Below are 25,786 nucleotides of genomic sequence, written 5' to 3'. Positions count from 1 at the left end.
GGATGCTCACTTTGATGGGATTGAATTGTCAGGGCATCAATAGTCATTATGAAGTTGAGCAGCAAATATATAGAGAGATCACAAGTAGCTGTAAGAATAATAGAGTCATAATAGTAGGGGATTTTAACTTTTCAACAAGGACTGAATATTAAGGTCTTGGATGGGGAGGAATTTGTTAAGTGTGTTCAGGAAAATTTTCTCAAACAATACGTTGATGGTCCTACTAGAGAAGGACAAACTCAACCTCCTCTTGGGAAATAAAACAGGGCAAGTGAATGAGGAGTTAGTAGGGGAACACTTCAGGACCAGTGATCATAATTTTATTAGCTTTAAATAAGTTGTGGAAATGAAGGGCCTGGTTCATAAATTATAGTTCTAAATTGGGGCAAGGCCAATTTTGGTGGGCTTAGCCAGGAACTTTCAAAAGTTGATTGGGGTGGCTGTTAACTGGTAAAGGGACGATTGACAGTGGGAAGCTTTCAAAGGCATGATAACAAGGGTTCAGTGCCAGCATGTTCCTGTTAGTGTGAGGGTAAGGTTGGCAGGACGTTGGAACCCTGGATGACTAAACTTATTGAGGCCCTGGTCATTAAAAAGGAGACATACATCAGGTATAGACAGCTGGAATCAAGTAAATCCCGTGAAGAATACAGAAGGTGAAGGTAGAAATTTAAGAAGGAAATCAGGAGGACAAATTTGGTAGATACGGTAAAAGAGAATTCAAAAAGATTCTACAGGTATATTAAGGGCAAAAGAGTAACTAAGGAGAGTATAGGGCCCCTTAGCGATCAACAAGGCTGTCCATACACAGAACCACAGGAGATAGGTGAGATCCTAGATTAGATTAGATTACCTACAGTGTGGAAATAGGCCCTTTGGCCCAACAAGTCCATACTGACTCTCCGAAGAGCAACCACCCAGACTCATTCTCCTTCATTTACCCCTGCCTAATGCACCTAACACTACGAGCAATTTAGCATGGCCAATTCACCTGACCTGCACATCTTTGGACTGTGGGAGGAAACCGGAGCACCCAGAGGAAACCCACACAGACACTGGGAGAATGTACAAACTCCAAACAGACAGCTGCCCGAGGCGGGAATTGAATCTGGATCCCTGGTGCGATGAGGCAGCAGTGCTAACCACTGAGTCACAGTGCCACCCCAGAGAGATACTGATAGGTTTAGCAGCAATTTACAGTGGAGAAAGAATGGAAGCTAATGAACTCAGGAAAATAATTAGTTATGTCTTGAAAAGAGTCCACATTGCAGAAGAGGTAGTACTGGAGGTTTTAAAATGCATAAAAGTAGATAAATCCCCTGGACCTGATCAGGTGCAGCCCAGGACATGGTGGAAAACTAGGGAAGAAATTGCGGGGTCCCTAGCAGAGATATTTGTATCATTGACGTCCACAGGTGAGGTGCTGGAAGACTGAAAGGTGGCTAATGCTGTGCCATTATTTAAGAAAGGCTTCGGGGAAAAGGCAGGGAACTACAGAACAATGAGCCTAATGTCAGTGATAGTTAGTTGTTGGAGGGGATTCTGAGACAGAATTTACATGCATTTGAAAAGGCAGGAACTGATTAGGGATTGTAAGCATGGCTTTGTGAGTGGGAAATTGTCTCTCTCAAACTTGACTGAGGTTTTTGAAGAGGTGACCAAGAGACAGAGCAGTAGATGTTCTCTACATGATCTGTAGAGAATGTTCCATATGGTCAGTCAGGTTAGATCGCATGGGACTCAGGGTAGGCTAGTAAATTGGATTCAAAATTGACTCGACGGTAGGAGACAGTGAGTGGTAGTGGTAGAGAGCTATTGTTAAGACTGGAAGCCTGTGACAAGTGGTGTGCTGCAAGGATTGATGCTGGGTCTACTGTTGCTCATCATTTTGATAAACAATTTGGCTGAGCATACAGGAGGCATGATTAGTAAGCTTGTGGATGTCACCAAGATTGGTGATAGCAAAGAAGGTGATCTAAGAGCACAACAGGATTTTGATAAACTGGGCCAGTGAGCTGAGGAATGGCAGATGGAGTTAATTCAGATAAACGTAAGGTGCTGCATTTTGATATGCAAACCAAGGCAGGACTTGGACAGATAATGATAGGCCCCTGGGAAGTGTTGTTGAACAGAGAAACACGGCAAAGGTATATAATTTCTTGAAAGTAGCATCACAGTAACCTGGGTGATGAAGAAGTGCTTGGAATGCTGGCTGTCTTTGATCAGAGCATTGAGCATAAGGGTTGGTCATTTTGGTGGGCTTAGACAGGAACTTTCAAAAGTTGATTGGGGTGGCTGTTTACAGGTAAAGGGACGTTTGACCTGCACAAAACATTTGGAATACTGTGTAGTTGCCCTAGTAGGGAAAGGATGCTATTAAACTGGAAAGGGTGCAGAAACAAGTTAAAAGGATATTATTAAGACTGGAAGGTTTGAGTTAAAAGGAGAGGTTGAATAAGATGGGACTTCTTTCCATGGACAGGAGGAGGCTAAGGGATGACCTTATAGAGCTTTAGAGAATCATGAGAGACGTAGATAAACTGATGTCTTTTGTGTAGGGAAGTCCAGAACAAGAGGGATGGGTTTAAAGTGAGAACACAATGATTTCAAAGGGACCTGAGGGGCAACTTTTTCACAGAAGGTGGAGCATGTATGGACTGAGTTGCTACAGCAAGTGGTAGAAGCAGGTGCGCATTACAATGAAAAGACATCTGGACAAGTACATGAACAGGAAAGGTTTAGAGGGCCAAATGCTGGCAAATGGGAGTAGTTCAGTGCTGGATACCTTGTCGGCATGGACAAGGCTGAGGAGCTTGTTTCCATGCTGTATGATTCTATGACTCTATGGGATGCCCTTTGGGAAGAGTGCCCATAAAATGACAATTCTTCATTAAGCTGGAAAGTACCATAGTTGATTCGGAGACTAAGGTCCTCTATCTAAATTAAGGAAACTACAATGGTGAGCTGTCTGTGATGAATTGTGGAACATTAGTTAAAAGAATTATGGTGGATAGGCAAGGACAAACATTTAAAGAATGCAGAAAGGAACTGCAACCATTGTTCAATCCTTCCTGGCTTCAAACTAAAACGAGAAAGATAGCAACCAAGGCAACAAAGGAAGTTAGGGATAGTTTCAGATCCAACAAGCATATAAATTGGCTAAGAAACACAGAATTGAGGATTAGGAGCAATTTAGATTTCTGCAAAGGAGGACAAAGGGATTGAACAAGCTGAAGGGCATGGATAGGGTGAACACCTAAGGTCTTTTCCCCAGAATAGGGGAGTGCGAAACTAGAGGGCATTGTTTAAGGTTTTAGATTAGATTAGATTACTTACAGTGTGGAAACAGGCCCTTCGGCCCAACAAGTCAACACCGACCCGCTGAAGCGCAACCCACCCATACCCCTACATTTACCCTTTACCTAACACTACGGGCAATTTAGCATGGCCAATTCATCTTTGGACTGTGGGAGGAAACCGGAGCACCCGGAGGAAACCCACGCAGACACGGGGAGAACATGCAAACTCCACACAGTCAGTCGCCTGAGTCGGGAATTGAACCTGGGTCTCAGGCGCTGTGAGACAGCAGTGCTAACCACTGTGCCACCATCCCCAGGTGAGGGGGGAAATTTAAAAGGGACTCAAGGGACAACTTTTTCATGCAGAGGGTGGTGCATATATGGAGCAAGCTGTCAGGGGAAGCAGTGGAGGATGGTACAATTACAACATTTAAAAAGCACTATCACCTGATGAAGGAGTGTCGCTCCGAAAGCTAGTGTGCTTCCAATTAAACCTGCTGGACTATAACCTGGTGTTGTGTGATTTTTAACTATGAATAAGAAGGGTTTAGAGGGATATGGGTCAAATGCTGACTAGATTAATTGAGGATATTTGATTGGCATAGCCTTTCTATGGTGTACATCTTCAAAACTTTGAGAGAAAAATAGAGTAATCTTCCAAATAACATAAAAACGGATGGGAAAGTTTAGTTATGAAGATAAATTGGAGAAGTTAGGGCTGTTCTCTTTTGAGAAAGTGGCAAGAAGAGATTGATCAAGATGTTGATATTCATGAGAGGGATAGATAGAGTAGGAGGGATGAAATATTTCCCATTGATCAATGTGTTGAGAACAAAATGCTACAGATTTCAGGTAATCATCAAGTAAACAATGGGATGGAAGGAGAAACCTTTTCACATGGTCAGGTCGTTAGGATCTGGAATAGACCGGGTGGTGGAGGGAGCTTCACAGAAGTAGTTACAATCTTAGCAAATAGGAGGAATAGGTCATTCGGCCATTCAATACAATTGTGTCCGATCATCAAATTCCATACCCTTTGATTCCTTTAGCTTCAAGGATTGTATCCAACTCATTCTTCAAAGCATTCAATGTTTTGGCCTCTTTAGCTTCCTGTGGCAATGAATTCCACAGGCTCACCACTCTACGTGAAGAAATTTCTCCTCATCTCAGTCCTCACCCACATTTTTAAACTGTGGCCCCAAGTTCTGGACTTTCCTGGTTTCAGGAGATCCCTCCTGCATTTGACCTATTTATTCCTGTAGAAAGTCTTCTGAACTCCAGTGAATGTAATCCTAATCAATCCAGTCTCTCTGCATATGTCAGTGCTGCTATCCTAGGAATCAGTCTGTAAACCTTCATTGCCATACCTCAATAGCCAGAACATCCTTTCTTAGATAAGGAGACCAAAACTGCACATAACACTCTCGGTGTGGTCTCACCAAGGCCCTACACAATTGCAGCAACACATCCCCATTGATGTAATCAAATTCTCTTGAAGAAGTCCACATACCATTTGTCTTTTTACTGTGTGTTGCACTTACCAGCTTATTTTCAAGGTTACTAGCTCTCGATGCACTTTTCTTTTTCCAATCTATCACCATTCAATATAAACCTGTTTTTTCTACCAAAGTGGATACTCTTACATTTACCCGCATTATACCTCGTCTGACAAACATTTGCTCACTCTCTCAAGTTGTCCAAATTTCACTGAAGCATTTCTGCAACCTCTTTGCAGCTCACCCTCTCATCCAGCTTTGTGTCATATGCAAATTTGGAGATGTCCCATTTAGTTCCCTCACATATATCATTAATACATATTTGATGTGATTTGATTATTTATTGTCATAATGGATGAATGAAGAGATTGAGGTTCTCGTCCAGACTAAAAGTGAATCTTTTTTTAGATATAGACAATTTGGTTCAATTGAATCTCAGTGATTGACAAAGAGATGAAGGTAGGTGGGGACCTGGAAACAATCATTACTTTGAAAGAAATTCTATCAGGCAAGCTAATGGTGCTAAGGGTAGACAAATCTCCTGGTCTTAATGGAATGCATCCCAGGTGGCGGAAGAAACCTCAATTGCACTTGTGATAATATTCCCAAATTCACTGAACTCTGGGGCAATTCCAGTAGATTGGAAAACAGCAAATGTGACACCACTGTTTACAAAGGGAGGTAGACAAAAGATGAGGAATTATAGCCGGTTGGCTTAAGTTCTGTCGTGGGGAAAGTGCTTGAGTCTATTATCAAGGAAGAAATAGCAAAGCATCTAGATCAAAATTGTCCCAAAGGACAGATGCAGCATGGATTCATGAAGGGCTGGTCGTGCTTAACAAATGTTTTGGAATTCTAATAAGACATTACAAACACAGTGAAGAATAGGGAGCAAGTAGATCTCGTGTATCTAGATTTCCAAAAGGCATTCAACATGGTGCCGCACAAAAGGATGCTGTGTAAGGTAAAGATGCAAGGGATTACCGGCAATGTATTAGATTAGATAGAGGATTGGTTAACCAACAGGAAAGAAAGTGTAGGAATAAATGAGTGCTGTTCTGGTTGGCAACCATTGACCAGTGGTGTGCCTCAGGGATCAGTGTTAGGACCGTAATTATTTGAATTTACGTTGATGATTTGGAGTTGGGGACCACGTACCTTTGTAATCTTAGAAAACCTTCTTCACTATGCCACCAATTTTGGTGTCATCCACAAAATTACTAACCATGCCTTTGATGCTCTTGTCCAAGTCTTTTGTCTTAATGACAAACAAAAACAGATCCAGAAATGATCCTGTGGAACACTGCTGGTCACAGGCCTCCAGTCCAAAACGTAACGCTCCACTACCACCACACACTGACTCATACTGTTTCATCAATAATGTAACCAATTGGCAATCTCAACAGGAATGTGCTGGCAGCCAGCAACTGGTTTGAAGTGTTTTTACTTCAACGCCAGAAGTATCAGAAACTATTCAGTACACCTGGCGAATTACATTAGCACAATCCTCAAGTGCCAGTCATCTACACACTTGGGAGGGAAGGATCAATATATATTGTTTAAAGTTTGTAAAGTTCTGCAATGCAATATATTCGTTTTAATGCATGGTCGAAACGTGGCTGTGAATCCAGCCTTGCAAACCTTTCCACTTGATTATCCTGGACCGGGATTACAGTTTTGGTGTGGGTCTTATTTCTGACTGTGATCCATCAGGCCCTGCTGCAGCTGTATGTTATCAGACTTTTGAAAGGACCTCTTTAACATTAATGTTGCTCTCTCACTACACCTTTTCAGCAGCTACAATATTGTATCCTGCACTCTGTTCTGTTCCCCTGATGCACTTGTATAGTATGATCCACCCGTAAAGTACATAAGACCACACTTTTCACTGTACGTGACAGTAATAAATAAAATCAAATGTGTGAGAACATCTGGTGAGGACACATTGGGCTCAGCTGTAATTATCACATATATTGTTTGTACTGTCAACATGCACTGGTTAGACTTGCGCATGAATAGAATAGGCTTCAGTGAAGTGAAGTGAAAGTGCTGTTAAGGCGGCATACGGTGTGTTAGGTTTTATTGATAGAGGGATTGGGTTCCGGAGCCATGATGTCATGCTACAACTGTACAAAACGCTAGAGCGGCCTCACTTGGAATATTGTGTATAGTTCTGGTCACCCCATTACAGGAAGGATGTGGAAGCATTGGAAAAGGTGTAAAGGAGATTTACCAGGATGTTGCCTGGTCTGGAGGGACGGTCTTATGAGGAAAGGCTGAGAGACTTGGGTCTATTCTCATTGGAGAGAAGAAGGCTTAGAGGGGATTTGATAGAGACATACAAGATGATCAGAGGATTAGATAGGGTAAACAGTGAAAGTCTTTTTCCTAGGATGATGACATCAGCTTGTACAAGGGGGCATAACTACAAATTGAGGGGTGATAGATTTAAGACAGATGTTAGAGGCAGGTTCTTTACTCAGAGTGGTAAGGGCGTGGAATGCCCTGCCTGCCAGTGTAGTCAACTCAGCCACATTAGGGAGATTTAAACAGTCTTTGGATAAGCATTTGGAGGATGATGGGATAGTGTAGGGGCATGGGCTTAGATTAGTTCACAGGTCAGTGCAACATCGAGGGCCGAAGGGCCTGTCCTGCAATGCATTTCTATGTTCAGGTTGTTCACTAATAGTGTCACAAAGTTGGTGTGTAAAAATGGTAAAATTGTAAAGTGGGAGAAGTGATTGTGTTGACCCTTTCAGTGCTTTTTATGTCTAGTAATTTAAAAATGAATATCTGTGGGTAAACAGTTGTAGGTGCTCAAATTGACATATTGTATCAAAAAGCCACTCAGTTAGCAGGCTCAAGCAACATTTTTACCCAGGCAAAAGTGAGGACTGTAGATGCTGGAGATTAGAGTCGAAAGTGTGGTGCTGGAAAAGCACAGAAGGTCAGGCAGCATCCAAGGAGTCAAAGAATCAATGTTTCAGGCAGAAGCCCTTCATCAAGAAAACATTTTTACCTAGACTACAGTTTAAATTCAGCCAATTAATTTAAAAAGGCATATGGAGACTAATGATAAATTAAATTCAAATCTGATGATGTTGACAATCTGAAACCAATCATATTATATGAATTTGATGTGTCACGGGGGTATATATCAGAGAGGCAATTGGAGAGGGAGGGCAGAGCCAACTAGCATCTGAAGAGACAGCAAACCTGCCATCTGAGAGAGAAATACCAGGCTCTCACAAGAAATCTCCACGCTGTCTAAAAAAGCACTATCTATCTATAAAGGTACATGGCATGCTTGGTGAATGGTCTTGACAATGGAAAACAACTGAGAAGGCACTTTGGAAAGAAGATGATAATGGAAGAAGATACAGAAAGTTCAGGAAGATCCATTTTGTTTGAACTTTGAGAGAATAAGTTTTAATTTATCGTTCTCATTCCTTGGATTTAGATAAGTGGGACCCGTGTTATTGAAACAGCAGGTGAGTGAGAGCTAGGTTATACCACTTGTTACACTTCTTTATCAGATTATGAGGTAAAGTGCTCCTCTTGAGGTGTCTCAGACTTAATTATCAGAGTGGTGCCGACCTCCACTTTGTAACAATTGGAAGGATGCTGTTAAGGTGGAGAGGGTTCAAAAGAGAGTTATCAGGATGTTGTCAGGTATGGAAGGTTTGAGTTATAAAGAAAACCTGGATAAGGGGCAGAGACTAAGGGGCACATTTTTAAGGTGAGACGAGACATTGAAAAAAGACATGAGGGGCAGATTTTTTACACCGAGGATGGTCCATGTATGGAATAAACTTCCTGAGGAAGTGGTGGAGTGGGTAGGATTCTGGGTAATCCAAGATGGATGAAATTGTGGCTGTGAGAGCTGCTCTTGTTTTGAGGTATTTTATGTGTTGGAGCTGATTTCCTTGAATTCCAGGAGCAGTAAATACTGTTTTATAAGCTGTTGCATTGTTTTGGAACTTTGGGGAAAGAAAAATCAAAACAACAGTAATTGAAAAAGGAAGAAAAGATACAAAGGCAGAGACTACATGGTTAGTAAATCAAACGAGAAAGAAACCTACAGTGTTGTCTGATATAGCAGTGAATGTGCATAGTTACTGCCTTTGCTGTGTCAGTTCAGGTATCCCTGCACATTGGAGTGTGTCTAAGGAAAATTAACAAACAGCAAAAGTCACAGCTGACCTTGGAGGAACCCATGTGGGGGAGTTCACAGCATAGGAGCAGCTAAGTGCATAGTTTTTAATGTGTAACCTTGTGTTTTTAGTAAATCTATAATAGTGAGTAGAGTGGGTTATTTCTGAATACATGTTTTATTGAGATCTGTCTCTTGATTAAATTTTCAAAATATAAACCATAGGTACTAAGTTAGCCTGGAGCAGTATTTTATACAGCAGTCAGACTGTAGGTTGTTAAGGAGCAAAGGATGCCTTGAGTAGAGTGATGTGCTCTTCCTGTCAGATGTGGGAGATTAGGGAGAGTGTCCATGTTATTGATGATTATGTCTACAGGAAGTGTGTTTGGTTGCGAATCATATCAGATCACATGGATTGGTTGGAATGGAAGTTTGAGGTGATGAGGAATTTACAGGAGATAGGAATGTGATGGAATGGACATATAGGAAGGGAGAAAAACCAAAGATACAGTCAGGTAGATGGGTTACCACCAGGAAAGGTAAGAGAGGGAGGCAGGCAATGCAGGAGTCTCCTGTGGCTATTCCCATCTCAAATAAATATGCTATTTTGGAAAATGTAGGGGGTGATGGATCCTGAGGAGAATATAGCATGAACAGCCAAGTTTCTGGTACCAAGACTGTCTCTAATATAACAAGGGGTACAATTGTGATAGGGAACTCTCCACTTAGAGGCACGGACAGACATTACTGCAGCTGACAGCAAGAAATCAGAATGGTGTGTTGCCTCCCTGGCACCAGGATCAAGGATATCTCAGAGAGAGTGCAGAATATTCTGAAAGGGGAGAGGGCCCAGCAGGAGATCAATGCACACATTGGAATGAATGACATAAAGGAAAATGATGAGATTCTGAAGGGAAAATATAGGAAGTTAGGCAGGAATTTAAAAAGGAGGTCCTCGAGGGTAGTAATACCTAGATTACTCCTGGTGGTACGAGCTAGTGAGGGTAGGAAAGGAGGATAGAGCAGATGAATGCATGGCTGAGGAACTGATGCAGGGGAGAATGGTTCACATTTTTGGATCATTGGAATCTCTTCTGGGGTAGCAGTGACCTGTATAAGAAGGACAGATTGCACCTAAATTGGAAGGGGACTAATATACTGGTAGGGAGATTTACTCGAGCTGCTCGGGAGGATTTAAACTAGTAAGGTGGTGGGGGTGGGACCCAGGGAGATGGTGTGAAAAGAGATCAACCTGAGACTGGTACAGTTGGTAAAAGGAGCAAGTCAAACAGTCAGGGCAGGCAGGACTAATAAATTAAATTGCACTTATTGCAATGCAAGGGGCCTAACAGAGAAGGCAGATGAACTCAGGGCATGGTTACAAACATGGGACTGGGATATCACAGCAATTACAGAGATGTGGCTCAGGACTGGCAGCTTGATGTTCCAGGATACAAATGCTACAGGAAGGATAGAAAAGGGTGTAGGAGAGGAGTGGTAGTGGCTGTACATATGGGAGGATATTCCTGAAAATACATCCAAGGTGGAACTGAGGAACAAGAAAGGGATAATCACCTTATTGGGTTGTACTATAGATGTCCCAATAGTCAGTGGGAAATTGAGAAACAAATTTGTAAAGAGATCTCCGTTATCTGTAAGAATAATAGGGTGGTTATGGGAAGGGAGTTTAATTTTACAAACACAGACCATGACTGCCATAGTTTTAAAGGTTTCAATGGGGAGGAATTTGTTAAGTATACGCAAGAAAATGTTCTGATTCAGTATGAGGATGCACTTACAAGAGAAGGAGCAAAGCCTGACTTAGTCTTGGGAAATAAGGCAGGGCAAGTGACTAAGGTGTCAGTGGGGGAGCATTTTGGGGCCAGCGACCATAATTCTATTAGTTTTAAAACAGTGACTGAAAAGGATAGACCAGATCTACAAGTTAAAGACTTAAACTGGAGGCCAATTTTGACAGTATTAGGTAAGAACTTTCAAAAGTTGGGGGCAGAAGCTCGTAGGTAAAGGGACGGCTGGAAAATGGGAAGACTTCAAAAAATGAGAGAATGAGAGTCCAGAGGCAGTATGTTCCTGTTAGGGTGAAAGACAAGGCTGGTAGGTACAGGGAATGCTGGGTGACCAGAGGAATTGAGGGTTTGGTCAAGAAAAAGAAGCATGTGTCAGGTTTAGACCCCAGAGATTGAGCGAATCCTCAGAAGAGTGTAAAGGTATTAGGAGGATACTTAAGAGAGTAGTCAGGGAACTTGATCAGGGAACTTGAGGTAGATTTTGCAAATAGGATTAAGGAGAATCCAAAGGGATTTTATAAACACGTTAAGGATGAAAGGGTAACTAAGGAAAGAATAGGCCTCCTCAAAGATCAAAAAGTGTGGTGCTAGAAAAGCACAGCCAGTCAGGCAGCATCTGAGGAGCAGGAGGGTTGACATTTCAAATAAGCATAACCTCTCGAAACGCTGGTTCTCCTGCTCCTTGGATGCTGCCTGACCGGCTGTGCTTTTCCAGCACAACACATTTTGACTCTGACCTCCAGCATCTGCAGTCCTCACTTTCTCCCCCTCAAAAATCAGCAAGGTAGCCTATGTGTGGAATTGCAGGACATGGTAGAGATACTAAACAAGTGTTTTGCATCAATGTTTACTGTGGACAAGGCCATGGAAATTATGAAGTGTGGGGAAATAGATGGTGACATCTTGAAAAATGTCCATATTACAGAGGTCTTAAAACGAATAAAGTTGGATAAATCCCCAGGACCTGATCAGGTGTACCCTAGAACTCTGTGGGAGGCTAGGGAAGTGATTTCTGGGCCCCTTGCTGAGATATTTGTATCATCGATAGTTACAGGTGAGGTGCCAGAAGACTGGAGGTTGGTTAACGTGGTGCCACTGTTTAAGAAAGGTGGTAAGGACAAACCAGGGAACAATAGACCAGTGAGCCTATGGTGGGCAAGTTGTTGGAAGGAATCCTGAGGGACAGGAATTAGAACATAGAATATTGAACAGTACAGCACAGAACAGGCCCTTCAGCCCACGATATTGTGCCATCCACTGATCCTCATGTATGCACTCTCAAATTTCTGTGACCATATGCATGTCCAGGAGTCTCTTAAATGTCCCCAATGACCCTATCTCCACGACTGCTGTTGGCAACACATTCCATGTTGTCACAAGTCTCTGTGTAAAGAACCCGCCTCTGACATCCCCTCTGTACTTTCCTCCAACCAGCTTAAACTATGACCCCTCGTGTTAGTCACTTCTGCCCTGGGAAATAGTCTCTGGCTATCGACTCTATCTATGCCTCTCATTATCTTGTATACCTCAATTAGATCTCCTCTTCTCCTTTTCTCCAATGAAAAAAGTCCGAGCTCAGTTGTATTTACGTGTATTTGGAAAGGCAAGGACTGACTAGGGATAATCAACAAAGATGGGGACATAGGAAATCATGTTTCACAAATCTGATGAGTTTTTTGAAGAAGTAACAGGATTGATGAGGGCAGAGCGGTGGATGTGAGCTATATGGACTTCAGTAAGGCGTTCGACAAGGTTCCTCGTGGTAGACTGGTTAGCAAGGTTAGATCTCATGGAATACAGGTTAAACTAGCCATTTGGATACAGAACTGGCTCAAAGGTAGAAGACAGAGTGGTGGTGGAAGGTTGTTTTTCAGACTGGAGGCCTGTGACCAACAGTGTGCAATGAGGATCAGTGCTGGGTCCACTACTTTTCATCATTTATATAACTGATTTGGATGTGAACATAGAGGTATAATTAGTAAGTTTGCAGATTACACCAAAATTGGAGGAGTAGTGGACAGGAAAGAAGGCTACCTCAGGGTACAATGGGATCTTGATCAGATGCGCCAATGGGCTGAGGAGTGGCAGATGGAGTTTCATTTGGATGAGGCAGATAGAGTTTAATGTGAGGTGCTACATTTTGAAAAGGCAAAGCCAGGGAAGACTTATACACTCAATGTTCCTGGGGTGTGTTGCTGAACAAACAGACCTCAGAGTCCAGGTTCATAGCTCTTTAAAAGTAGAGTCGCAGGTAGATAGGATAATGAAGAAGGCATTGGTATGCTTTCCTGTATTTGTCAGAGCTTTGAGTATTGGTGTTGGGAGGTCAAGTTGCTGCTGTGAAGGATATTGGTTAGACCACTTTTGGAATATTGGTGAGCAATTCTGGTCAAGGTTGCCAAGGTTGGAGCTTTTGAGATATAGGGAGATGCTGAATAGGCTGGGGCTGTTTTCTCTGGAGTGCCAGAGGTTTATAAAATCATGAAGGGCATGGATAGGGTAAACAGGGTTGGACCAAAGGGGTCTGTTTCTGTGCTGTATGTCTCTATGATTCTAATTACAACATTTAAACAACATTTGGATAATTACATGAGTAGGGAAGGTTTGGAGGGATATGGGTAGGAGCAGGCAAGTGAGAATAGTTTAGGTTGGAAGTAATGTTTGGCATGGCCAGGTTGGACAGAAGGGTTTGTTACCATGCTGTAGGACTCTATGGCCAATCTGCACACTCCATCAGCTGGTCCATATCCTTCTGAAGTCCTGCAATATCTTCCTCACAGTTTACAATGCGTCAGAGTACTGTATCATCTCCAAGAATTGAAATTGTGCTCTGTATACCAAGGCCCAAATCATTCGTATCTAACAGGAAAAGCAAGGATCCCAACTGTGACCTGTGAAGGACCCTGCTACAAACCTGCCTTCATGCTCATCCTTTAACGTCCGTTTCCTGTCACTCAGCCAATTCCAGATCCAAGTAGCTACTGTTCCTTCTATTCTATGAATTTTGAATTTACTTATTACATCCTCTGCTTTGTCTGCTCACCGGTTTGTTTAAACTTTGGTGATCTTGGAATAACCGCAGTTTCTGATCCTGGCAGGTTCTTTTGCTCTCCGGTGTTATACAAGTGCCGCACCTGATAATATAAGGGGAGACAGTCAGAGCCTCTGCACCAGAGGAGGTTTTAGCAGAGATAAAGTAAAAATCATTACAATATTCATGCCTACAACATTCCAGAGGGGCAGAGTATGTATTGACACTGAACATAACAGAATGGTAAAAAGTGAGAGCTGCTTGGTGCTGTGTTGGAGGGGGGAACATGCTGGACATGGTAGCATGTCACAGACAAGAAGGGACGCCACCTGAGAATTACTCAGCTCATTACATGGGGAAAGTTGCCAAGTGTATTTCCCAGGGCTTGGCAGATGAACTGCAAATAGCAGACATTTTGGTCAGAGAGACACAGAGGAAGATCTCTCCAATACTGTAAAAAAAAATTCAAAATCATCAGTTTCCCAGCAAGCTCATATTCACCAACATGATCTTCGCAAGCCCCAAACTCCATCTCTCGCTCCAATCCCAAGCTCCGATCACCCTGCAAGCCATCTTTGAACGCCAAGAGCCCCAAACCCAATCTCCAGGAATCGCCCTCCTCTCGAATTCTCATGCCTGACACAATCAACCAAAGATATTCTTGAGGTTGGGTAGATTAGACAAGGTCAGTGGGGATGGTGGGGTGTCTAATTTGCTAAGATAAGGGAGTTTAGAGTGGGGGGGGGGGTGTGAGGGAATGGTGGGTTTAGAGAGGACCAGGATGAGGGTTTGGAGTTTAGATAGGACCTGGGAGCGGGCTTAGACAGGGTTGGGGGTGTTTAAACAATTTCAGGGAGGGGGTTTAAACAGGGTTAGGGGAACATTTAGAGAGAGTCGGGGAGGGGAGTTTAATGAGGGCCAGGTTGGGGGGGGGGGGGGGCAGGCAGGATTTATACAAGGTTGGGGAGGCGAATTTAGAAAGAGTTAGGGTCGGGAGTTTAGATGTAGTCATGGGGACTTTTAGACAGGGTTAGGGGGGTTTTGACACATTCACGGTTTGGGATTAGACAGGATAGGGTTCAAGTTTAGTTCAGCTCGGGAGGGCAGTTCAGAGGGGGTCGGGAGGGCAGTTCAGAGGGGGTCGGGGATGGAGTTTAGATAGGGTCAGGAGGCATTTAGGGTGGGTCAGGGAGAGAGTTGGGTGGTGGGGTTGGTGGGGGGTGGAGTTCGTACAGGGTTGGTGGGGTCTTGATGAGGTCGACGGGGAGTTTAGTCGAGGTTGAGGAGGTGCGGTGTTTCCTGGTTTGCGAGTGGAAGTGGGTGAAGACACTCACCTGATTTTCATCGAGCACGTGGATGTTGACTTTGGGGTAGCGAGTGACAGGGTCAATACTGTAGAGGTTGTAGTTCTTGCTGATGTTCGATGGTGTGGTCTGAGGCAATAACCTGTAAATACTTTCCCTAAAAATGAGTTAAAGAAGAATGGCATGCATTTAGATAGCGCTTCTCATAACCACAAAACATTTTCTGTTGCCTCACAGCCAATGAAGTACACCTGAAGTGAAGTCACTGTGGTAATGTTAGAAATTTAACAGCCCATTTACAAACACCAACAGGATAATGACCAAGTCACCTGCTTTTTTGTGATGCTGCTTGTGAGCTGAATACGGGACAGCAGAATGTGGAGTACCTTGCTTGTGCAACAGATCCACAAAGGCAGCAGGACAGTAAACAGGGTGGTTAAGGCGTTCATCTTTACCAGTCAAGGCGTAGATTATATGGACAAGGAGATTACGTTAGAGCTGTAGAGGACACAGCTGAAAATGTGTTACTGTGTTGCTGGAAAAGCGCAGCAGGTCAGGCAGCATCCAAGGAGCAGGAGAATTGACATTTTGGGGATGAGCCCTTCTTCAGGAAAAGCTGGAGTACTGTGTGCAGTTCTGAGGGAGGGGGTGCAAAGGAGATTTACCAAGGCATTGCTTGGGATGGTACACTGCAGCTGTGAAGAGAGACTGGAATCAGCTTTGGTCGTTTTCTTTAGAGTAGAATAAGTTGGGAGTGGGGGGGGGGGGGTCCTGCTAGAAGTGTATAAGATTATGAGGGGCATGGTCAGGGTAAATAGAAAGCAGCTGCTCCCCTTAATGAAAGGGTTAATAACCAGGAGGCATAGGGAAAGGCAGGAGGTTTAGAGGTAATTTGAGGAAAATCTTTTTCACACAGTGGGTGGTGGAAATCTGGAATGTGGTGCCTAGGACCATGGTTGAGGCAGAAAACCTCACAACCTTTAAAAAGGTATTTGAAATGAACACTTGAAGTACCATAATATTCAAGGCTATGGGCCTAGTGTGGGGAAATGGTACTGATGTAGCTAGTATGTGTATTTTTGGTAGGACAAATTTGATGGGTTGAATGGTCTCTTCTGTACAGTATGATTCTTTGATTCTATTAACCTTCCTCCTCTTTCTCAAAGTAATGCCACAGGATCTTTTACACCTTTCTAAATCAGTGGAAGCTTCTCAGTTCAATTTCCCATCTGATATGCTGCACCTCCAACAATACAGCACAGTTACAGGCCTTTCGGCCCACGATACTGCGCTGAGCATTGATCTACACTGCCCTCAGTTTACTGCTGTCCATGTGATTGTTCAGCAGTCGCTGAAATGTCCCTAATGTCTCTGACACTACTACCACCTGGCACAACACTGCTTCTGACACAAGGTTACCATGCCCTTGATGTTTTCCAGAGGGGTCACAAAAACAGCCCAGGCTCCACAACAGCTAAGTTGGTGCAGAGATGAATGGTTTTTACCCCTAAACAGATGATACCTCAGGCCAAAGGCTTTCATGATTTAATAATAGCTTATGTACTGAAATGGGAGCGGCCTGTCCTGGCAGCTGAGGGGTTTTGGTTCAGTTCAGCAGCTGAGGGGTTTTGGTTCAGTTCAGCAGCTGAGGGGTTTTGGTTCAGTTCAGCAGCTGAGGGGTTTTGGTTCAGTTCAGCAGCTGAGGGGTTTTGGTTCAGTTCAGCAGTTGCGTATGTGAAGGAAGGCTGCTCAAGTTAGTTACATTCGAGACTGAAACTTCACTCTCTCATTTTGCCATTCTAACTTCGACCTGTAAACCTTGCTTTCAGTTTTACTCTGTATTTAAGCAGTTTGTACAGTGGGATTGTTGCAAGTATTTTCAGAACATCATAATTAAGCCGGATTTGGATAGGACAAGTTGGGCAGTATTCTGTTTTCTGTTCTCGGTGTTTCATTCCATAACTTTGTGAATAAATCTTGTTTAAAACCTGACAAATGACCCAGCTAATTTAGTCCAGGAATATCCACTATGCACCTAGCTAAACAAATAGCAAAGATACGGTCTGGGCTATCTGCTTCAAAATGTTTTGGGGGGGTCTGTCTAGTCCATAATACACCGCTGGCAGTGCATTCCACACACCCACCACTCACTGCGTAACGAACCTACCTCTGACATCTCCCCTATACCTTCATCACCTTAAAATTAAGACCCCTTGTGACAGCCATCTCTGCCCTGGGGAAAAGTCTCTGGCTGCACCATTCCCATAGTTGTGCATTGGCACCTGAACCCTGAACCCCATAACTCAGAAGAGAGATTGACTGATTTGATTTATTTTTGTCACATGCTGTGAAAAATGTAGCCACGCATATTATACAGACAGATCGTGTCATTTAATGTGCATCAGGTAACGGAACAGAGTGCAGTGTTACAGCCACTGAGAAGACAGAGAGAGAGAGAGAGAGAGAGAGTTCAGAATTAATATTTGAGAGGTCCATTCAAAAGTCTGCTAACAGTGGGAAAGAAGCTGTATTCGAATCTTGGGGATGTGCATTCCAACGTTTGTATCTTCTGCCTGACAGAAGAGGGTATAAGAGAGGATAGCTGGGCTGGGTGAGGTCTTTGATGATGTTGGCTGCTTTCCTGAGGCAGCTGTAAGTATAGATGGAGTCAATGGATGGAACGCTGGTTATAGACTGGGCTGTGTTCACAACTCTTTGCAGTTTTTTGCAGTCTTGGGAAGAACAGTTGCCACACCAAGCTGTGATGTATCCAGAGAGGATGCTTTCTATGGTGTATCTGTAAAAATTGATAGGAGTCCTTGGGGACATGCCAAAATTCCATTGGCTCCTGAGGAGGTACATTGTTGTGCTTTCTCAACTGTTGTGTCATCATGGGTGGACCAGGACAGATTGTTGGTGATCATCACTCCCAGAAACATAATGCTCTTGACCATCTCCACCTCAGGCCCATTGATACAGACTGGGATGTGCCCTCCACTCTGCTTCCTGAAGCCAATGACCAGCTCCTTTGTTCTGCTGACACTGATGGAGACATTGTCGTCTTCACGGCATACTGCTAAGCACTCAATCTACTTCCTGTGCTCTGTCTCATCATTGTTAGAGATCCGACCCGTGATGGTGGTCACGTCAGCCAAGTTGTAAATGGAGTTGGAGCAGAATGTGGCCACACAATCTTAAGGAGTACAGGAAGGGGCTGAGTACGCAGTGTTGAGCGTTATGGTGGAGGAAGTGTTGTTGCATGTGTACTCTTACTGATTGCAGTCTAGAAAGAATGAGCCACTGAGTTCAAAGCAACACGTATTAATCAGGAGCTGCACATGCCGTGTTTTGAGAAGAGGTTAATGTAAACACATCCTGCCCCTCCCACAACTCAGACACTAAGAATTCAGCCATACACAAAAAATTGCATGGACCTCAATAATCGGAGTTAGATAGGAAGGCAAAGTACCACAGTGTTGACTGGCTACATGCCTGCTTAGAAATGGAAGCCTCGAAGTTGGAGTTGATAACAACCTACACATGTTGCCCTGTGTGTACTGGGTCAGCTAGAACTTGCCAATGAACATCATCACACAGCCAACCAAATGCATCCAAAAGTCCTCTTCTACTAATCAAGGTAACTGGCACTCAGCATTTATTAACATATGGCCATACAGCCCCGGAGTCTGCTCCACCTTACAATAAAATCATAGCTGGTCTGATTACTGCACATTTCCCCCTCTCCCTAAGAACTTTTCACCTCCTTGCAGATAAACAATCAATCAATGCCCGCCTTAAAGACAGTCAATTACTCCATTTCCACTGGCTTTCAGAAAGAGAGTTCCAAAGACTCAAGACATTCAGAGAAATTGCAGTGAAGGAGGATGCGGGGCGACTTGATAGAGGTGTGCAAGATGACGAGAAGCAAGATGAAGTGAATACAGACAAACCTCGATTATCCGAATATCAATTATTCAAATTTTGGATTATCCGAAGAAGATTTTAAAATCCTGATGGAAATATTGCATCAAAGACGTGTTTCCAACATTGATCGTGTCTTTTGCTTACAGTGATTAAAAGTGATCTCGGCTTGCTGAATGGTCCTGGACTGATGGCAGCCCAGGCACCGTCTTCAAATGACTGACCTCCCACCCTATCTCTCTCCCCCCACGCTTTCCCTGGAGTTTTACACAGGGGTGTACCCTAAACCCCACCTTCCCCAAATAATCTCTCCAACATTTTCTTGTAAAGGCCAGAGGGGGAACCTGTCAACAAGTGAGAGTGAGAGAGAGTGGATCTGTGTGTGTGTGTGAGAGAGAGAGAGAGAGAGAGAGAGAGAGAGAGAGAGAGAGTGTGAGAGAGAGTGTGTGTGTGTGTGTGTATATGTATATCACTTCAATATTAGCTGTCTGACATTGTTGAAGTTCCTCTATTCCAACCGGAAGATGCATCACCTGGAACCTTAGGAACATGGCTTTGTCAGATGGATGTTATGCTGAACAAGTTTGGTGGGTTTTTTCAAGGAGGTGACCAAGTGTTTAGATGAAGGTAGGGCAGTTTCTAGAGTCTTTGAGTCTTACAGCATGGAAACAGATCATGCCAAACATAATCCCAAACTAAACTAGCCCCACCTGCCTCTGCTTGGCCCATATCCTCTCCTTTTCATGTACTTACTTAAATTCATCCACCACTTCATCTGGAAGCTCATTCCACATATGAACCACACTCTCTGTGTAAAATTCTGTTCCTCATGTCTTTCTTAAATCTTTCTCCACTCACCTTAAAAATATGCCCCCAAGTCTTGAAATTCCCCACTCAGAGAAAAGACACCTTATTTATACACATCATGATGTTATAAACTTCTATAAGGTCACTCCCAATCTCCAACTTTCTAGTGAAACAAATCCAGCCTTTCCTGATACAAGCAGCTCTTCTCTAATGTGATGGTTGTGTTCTTGTATGACCACGTGCTATATAAATATTGCACAATAAAAATAACACTAATAACGTGTTGGCGATGCTATTGTGTTACAGTCAAAACACACATTTTAAAAGTTTGAGCATTAGAAACAGCGTCCCCTATTTGTCAATCAAGTTACAGCCAATTTGCATGTTGATGAAATGTGCGTTAGAGCAGAATGACCTCTAACTCCCACACTCCATTCCTAGCAACAGCCTGGTAAATAATATCCTCCCTATAACAGGGCAACCTTACTTCAGAGTTATGGACATATTACTCCAGAACAGTCCTCATCAACACCCTGTACAACTTTAACATAATGTCCCAACTCCTATGCTTAGTTTGGTTGATTTAGTTTATATGGATTTCCACATGTCTTTGAAAAGATTCCAAATGGGAACCTGATAAAGGAAATAAAGCTCATGGAATCCAAGGTAACATTGCAAGTTGGATCCAAAATTGGTTTAGTGTCAGGAGGTAGAGGTGGTGGTAGAAGGCTTTATATGTGAATGGAGCCTAGTGTGCAGTGGTGTCCCACAGCTTGTGTTTACAATATTGGTAAATTATATGAGTGAGAATATGAGGAGGACGATAAGGAAGTTTGTAGATGACACAAGATTGGCCAGATGATTAACAACGGGGAAGAAGGTCTTTGGCTTCAGAAGGATATAGACGGTGTGGTCAAATAGGCAGTTCAGTTTTTAGATGGAACTTAATCCTGATAAACGTGAGGTGACACAATGGCAAGACACAAGGAATCGTGGAGGAATGTGGGGACCTTGGAGTGCTTGTCCACAGATAGCGTCATAGCGGTATACAGCACGATGCCTAAAGTTAGCTTGACAGCTGGTTAAGACGACAGACAGGACACTTGCATTTGGCATGTTGTATAGATTATAAGAAGAATGAGATTATGTTGGAGCTATACAGAACTTTGGTTAGGCCATAGCTGGAGTACTGTGAACAGTTCTTGTCACCACAGTACGCAGGTGTACAGGATGTTGCCTGGGATGGAACAGTTTAGCTACGAAGACAGGTTGGATAGTTGTTTCCTTTGAGCAGAGAGTTTGAAGGAGACTTGATAGAGGTGTATAAGATTACGAGAGGAATGAAAAGGGTGAATAGAAAGCGGCTCTTCCCTCTGGTGAACAGTCAATAACAAGGGGGCATAACCAAAAAGTGAAAGGCTGGAGGTTTAAAGGGGATTTGAGGAAAACCTTTTCCCCCAGAAGATAGTGGTGAGCGCTGCCTGGGAAGGTAGGCTGGAAGAACACAGCAAGCCAGGCAGCATCTGGAGATGGAGAAGGCAATGTTTTGGATATAACCCTGAAGAAGTATTATACCTGAAATGTTGACTTCTCCACCTCTTGATGCTGTCTGCCTTGCTGTGTTCTTCCAGCCTCCTGCTTTTCTGTTTTAGATTCCTGCATCTGCCGTTTTTGTGGTTCTGGGAGAGTAGTTGAGGTGGGAAAGTACTTGGAATAACACTTGGGGAGTCATAACATTCAAGGCTATGGCTCTAACATGTCCAAGTGAAAGTAGTGTACGTAGTAGTATATTTTTGGCAGTACAGACCCAACAGGCCAAAGGCCTCTCCTGACTTGTATGATTTAAGGAGGTCATTTCCTCCATTAACTACACCATGACAGAATAGTAAATCATATTACTGTGTATCTGGAGTTATCTGTGAGTCAGACGAGATTGGAACAGCAGGTTTCCTTCCCTAGAGGACCAGGTGGGTTTTTACAACAACTGGTCACTTTCAACCTCACTATTACTGAGCCTACATGAAACTACATTTTTTTTGTAAAAGTAGTTAATTGAAACTAAATTCCTCAGATATCAAGGTGCTTAACAGGTTACAAATATTTCATCCGATGGATGAGAAAGGACAATTTCCTGTTATAGGAGAATCCAAAATGTGCAGATACACAAATTTAAGCTCACTTGTTCAGGACAATAATGAGGTATAGTTTACAAATATTCTCTTCTGTTCCTCTGAACGTCAAGGGAAGGACAAACAGGTCGTAAACAGCAACGTGAGATGGTCTCAACCAGATTTGGCATTGATGGAGAGAGAGAAATGGAATGAAGCCGACCAAGAAGGAATAGCCAAACCCAGCAGGAACCCTCACCTCTCTGCCAGCACTTTCAGGGGAGCTGCACCTTGTGCCCAATTCCTCACCATCCAGGCAGTATCAAACGCAGCGAGAAATCCACGTGCTATCCCAGTCCCCATTGGCCAAAAGGGCTGTAAAAGAATCACAACAAAATGTGACAGAAGGATCAACAAAGTCAGGGACTGAAGTATACGCAGAGAATTACAGACTGAAAGACAGAATTAGAGTTTAAGGAACAACCCATATTAGTCTCGCACAATTCCCCCCCACATCTAAAATATCTTCCCTGATTTGCTTTGAGGAAGCTTTACCTTTTGTTTAAAAGAGCAGAGAGAGCTTTCCTTGTACCTAACCCTATGCTGTACCTGCCTGAGAGTGGTTAATAGGGTCAGTATATGAGAGTAAAAAATGAGGTCTGCAGATGCTGGAGATCACAGCTGAAAATGTGTTGCTGGTCAAAGCACAGCAGGTTAGGCAGCATCTCAGGAATAGAGAATTCGACATTTCAAGCATAAGCCCTTCATCAGGAATGAGGAAAGTGTGCCAGGCAGGCTAAGATAAAAGGTAGGGGGGAGGGGCGATGGAGGTGGGATAGGTGGAAGGAGGTCAAGGTGAGGGTGATAGGCCGGAGTGGGGTGGGGGCGGAGAGGTCAGGAAGAAGATTGCAGGTTAGGAGGGCGGTGCTGAGTTGAGGGAACCGACTGAGACAAGGTGGGGGGAGGGGAAATGAGGAAACTGGAGAAATCTGAATTCATACCTTGTGGTTGGAGGGTTCCCAGGCGGAAGATGAGGCGCTCCTCCTCCAGCCGTCGTGTTGTTATGTTCTGCCAGTGGAGGAGTCCAAGGACCTGCATGTCCTCGGTGGAGTGGGAGGGAGAGTTAAAGTGTTGAGCCACGGGGTGGTTGGGTTGGTTGGTCCGGGCGGCCCAGAGGTGTTCTCTGAAGCGTTCCGCAAGTAAGCGGCCTGTCTCCCCAATATAGAGGAGGCCACATCGAGTGCAGCGGATGCAATTGATGATGTGTGTGGAGGTACAGGTGAACTCGTGGCGGATATGGAAGGATCCCTTGGGGCCTTGGAGGGAAGTGAGTGTGGAGGTGTGGGCGCAAGTTTTACACTTCCTGCGGTTGCAGGGGAAGGTGCCGGGGGTGGAGGTTGGGTTGGTGGGGGGTGTGGATCTGACGAGGGAGTCACGAAGGGAGTGGTCCTTGCGGAACGCTGATAGGGGAGGGGAGGGAAATATATCCTTGGTGGTGGGGTCCGTTTGGAGGTGGCGGAAATGACGGCGGATGATACGCTGTATGCGGAGGTTGGTGGGGTGGTAGGTGAGAACCAGTGGGGTTCTGTCTTGGTGGCGGTTGGAGGAGCGGGGCTCAAGGGCGGAGGAGCGGGAAGTGGAGGAGATGCGGTGGAGGGCATCGTCGATCACGTCTGGGGGGAATCTGCGGTCCTTGAAGAAGGAGGCCATCTGGGCTGTGCGGTGTTGGAACTGGTCCTCCTGGAAGCAGATGCGGCGGAGACGAAGGAATTGGGAATATGGGATGGAGTTTTTGCAGGGGGCAGGGTGGGAGGAGGTGTAGTCCAGGTAGCTGTGGGAGTCAGTCGGTTTATAGTAGATGTCTGTGTTGAGTCGGTCGCCCGAGATAGAGATGGAAAGGTCTAGGAAGGGGAGGGAGGAGTCTGAGACAGTCCAGGTGAATTTGAGGTCGGGATGGAAGGTGTTAGTAAAGTTGATGAACTGTTCAACCTCCTCGTGGGAGCAGTATATGAGTTTACTTTCAATTTGCTTTCAGTTTAAAACAACAGAGAAAGCTTTACTTTCGTTTAAGAGGATTAGAGGAAGATTTACTCTGTATCTACCAATGAACTGTCCCTATCCTGGGAGTTTTTGATGGGAATAGAGTCGACTTAGACTCAGAATCAGCTTATAAGAGTAGAGAGCTTTTTCTGTAGAGGTCGTTCTGCTATAATGTGCGTTTCATTAATGTGAACTCGCTTTAACATGATCGACGAATTGGGGACACTGTTTCTACAGCATGAACTGTTAAAGTATGTATTGGTTATAACATGATTCTGGTCCCAACGTTTAAATGGTGCTGCTATTATGTGATTTTCTTATAACATGGGAGTACACGAGAATAGAACTACCGCATTATAGCAGAACTGACTGTATCTAATCATGCACATTGCTGCCCTTGGAGTGTTTGATAAGGACAGTGCTGATAATAATTTATTATTCCGCAACACTACATCCAGGGACTTAGCATTTCAACCTATGTGATCCAGCAGTCTACTAATTCACATGTATTTGGGAATTTATTAGTACACGTCATGATACCCAGGCTCTAATGATCTATAATATCAGATACAATCACCTTTTGGCAATGCAGGAGATCTAAAGGTCTATTCATTTGGCAGAGGATCAATGACAAAAGAGATTGCATTAGCCTAATGGTGCACAACATGGGATCCACTGACCAAAAATTGTATCCAGTGACCTTTCAGCCTGTGAACCAGTGAGTTATTGGCTCACAGCATAGGATCCAGTGACTGACTCATGACACGGGATCCACAGACTGTTTCCAATGTGTTTGATGACTGGTTTGGGCACTTACCTCTAACAAGCTGTCTCCAACTAGGGCGACCAGCAGCCTTTTGCCACCCTCCTCGCGTATCAATGAGGCATTCTCTGAGGCGTACATACAGGTGAAATCAAACATGGCCACATCAGGCTGCCCATAATGGTTCATGGCAAAGTCTAGGCGTGGCAACTGATGATTGGTGGAGAAGTTGGCCGCCTCCTTCACATAGTTCAGGAGTGCTTCTTGATTCATGTTACTCCGGGAAAGTAGCTTCTCAGTGTCAGAGAAATCCTGGAAAAAACAGAAACAATGCCAGGGTTGCTTATTGGAATCTCACAAAGGGTTTTGGGTTGGGCAAAAGGAGGTGCTTTAAAAAAAAATCGATGTCTGAAGTGAGTTACAAGGAATTGAATTGAATGGCTTATCTGCAGTTTAAGTCTCTAACATGCTCATGTTCTATCCCTGCCACTTTGTTTGGGTAGTGCTGTGTGTGGATCCTAGTCCACCACACTGAGGGCACCACATCACAGCTCAGTCTCAAATATATTTCCTTGAACTCTTTCTTGAAAGTACTTGTAATTGACACCATTAGAATGGACAACAAAAAATAATGTTCTATTTTTTTAAAAATGAGCATTTTGTAAAAATATTCCTATAAAAGTGAAGAAATCACACAAATACCAAAACTATTATGTAGCTGTGAGTTCCTGAAATGACCAATCACAAACGATGCATTATCACATTTTGGAAGATCCAGCAATACCTGATTTCTACTACAAAAAAATTAAACAGCAAAATACCACAGATATTAGAAATCTGAAATAAAAACAGGAAAAGCTGGAAACACACAGTATCTGTGAAGAGAAGCATAGTTGATGTACCAGGTCCAACATTCATCTGGGAAAATTAACAAACACTGAATTTCACAACTAATCTTGGAGGAACCTGTTTGGTGAAATTCACAACACAGAACCAGATAAGTTAATGGTTGTTTTCAGTCTGTCCAAAAGTAAGGCTGCAGTAATGCGCACAGTG

At 43.7% G+C, this 25,786-nt stretch overlaps 1 protein-coding gene across 1 annotated transcript in view; it reads right to left on the bottom strand.

Moving 5' to 3' along the window:
• LOC132825026 (F-actin-monooxygenase MICAL3-like) overlaps window positions 1-25,786 on the bottom strand; it is a 483,930-nt gene that overhangs the window by 254,626 nt on the left and 203,518 nt on the right. Inside the window, exons 9-12 of the mRNA XM_060840028.1 lie at window positions 24,785-25,042; window positions 22,187-22,302; window positions 15,122-15,248; window positions 13,800-13,890 (exon numbers count right to left, since the gene is read on the bottom strand). Coding sequence (XP_060696011.1) covers window positions 13,800-13,890; window positions 15,122-15,248; window positions 22,187-22,302; window positions 24,785-25,042 — 592 coding nt within the window. The remainder of the gene's footprint in view (window positions 1-13,799; window positions 13,891-15,121; window positions 15,249-22,186; window positions 22,303-24,784; window positions 25,043-25,786) is intronic.

This window comes from Hemiscyllium ocellatum, chromosome 19 (assembly GCF_020745735.1).
Source record: "Hemiscyllium ocellatum isolate sHemOce1 chromosome 19, sHemOce1.pat.X.cur, whole genome shotgun sequence".
Classification (NCBI taxonomy): domain Eukaryota; kingdom Metazoa; phylum Chordata; class Chondrichthyes; order Orectolobiformes; family Hemiscylliidae; genus Hemiscyllium; species Hemiscyllium ocellatum.
This window is presented reverse-complemented; position numbering and strand designations above follow the sequence as displayed.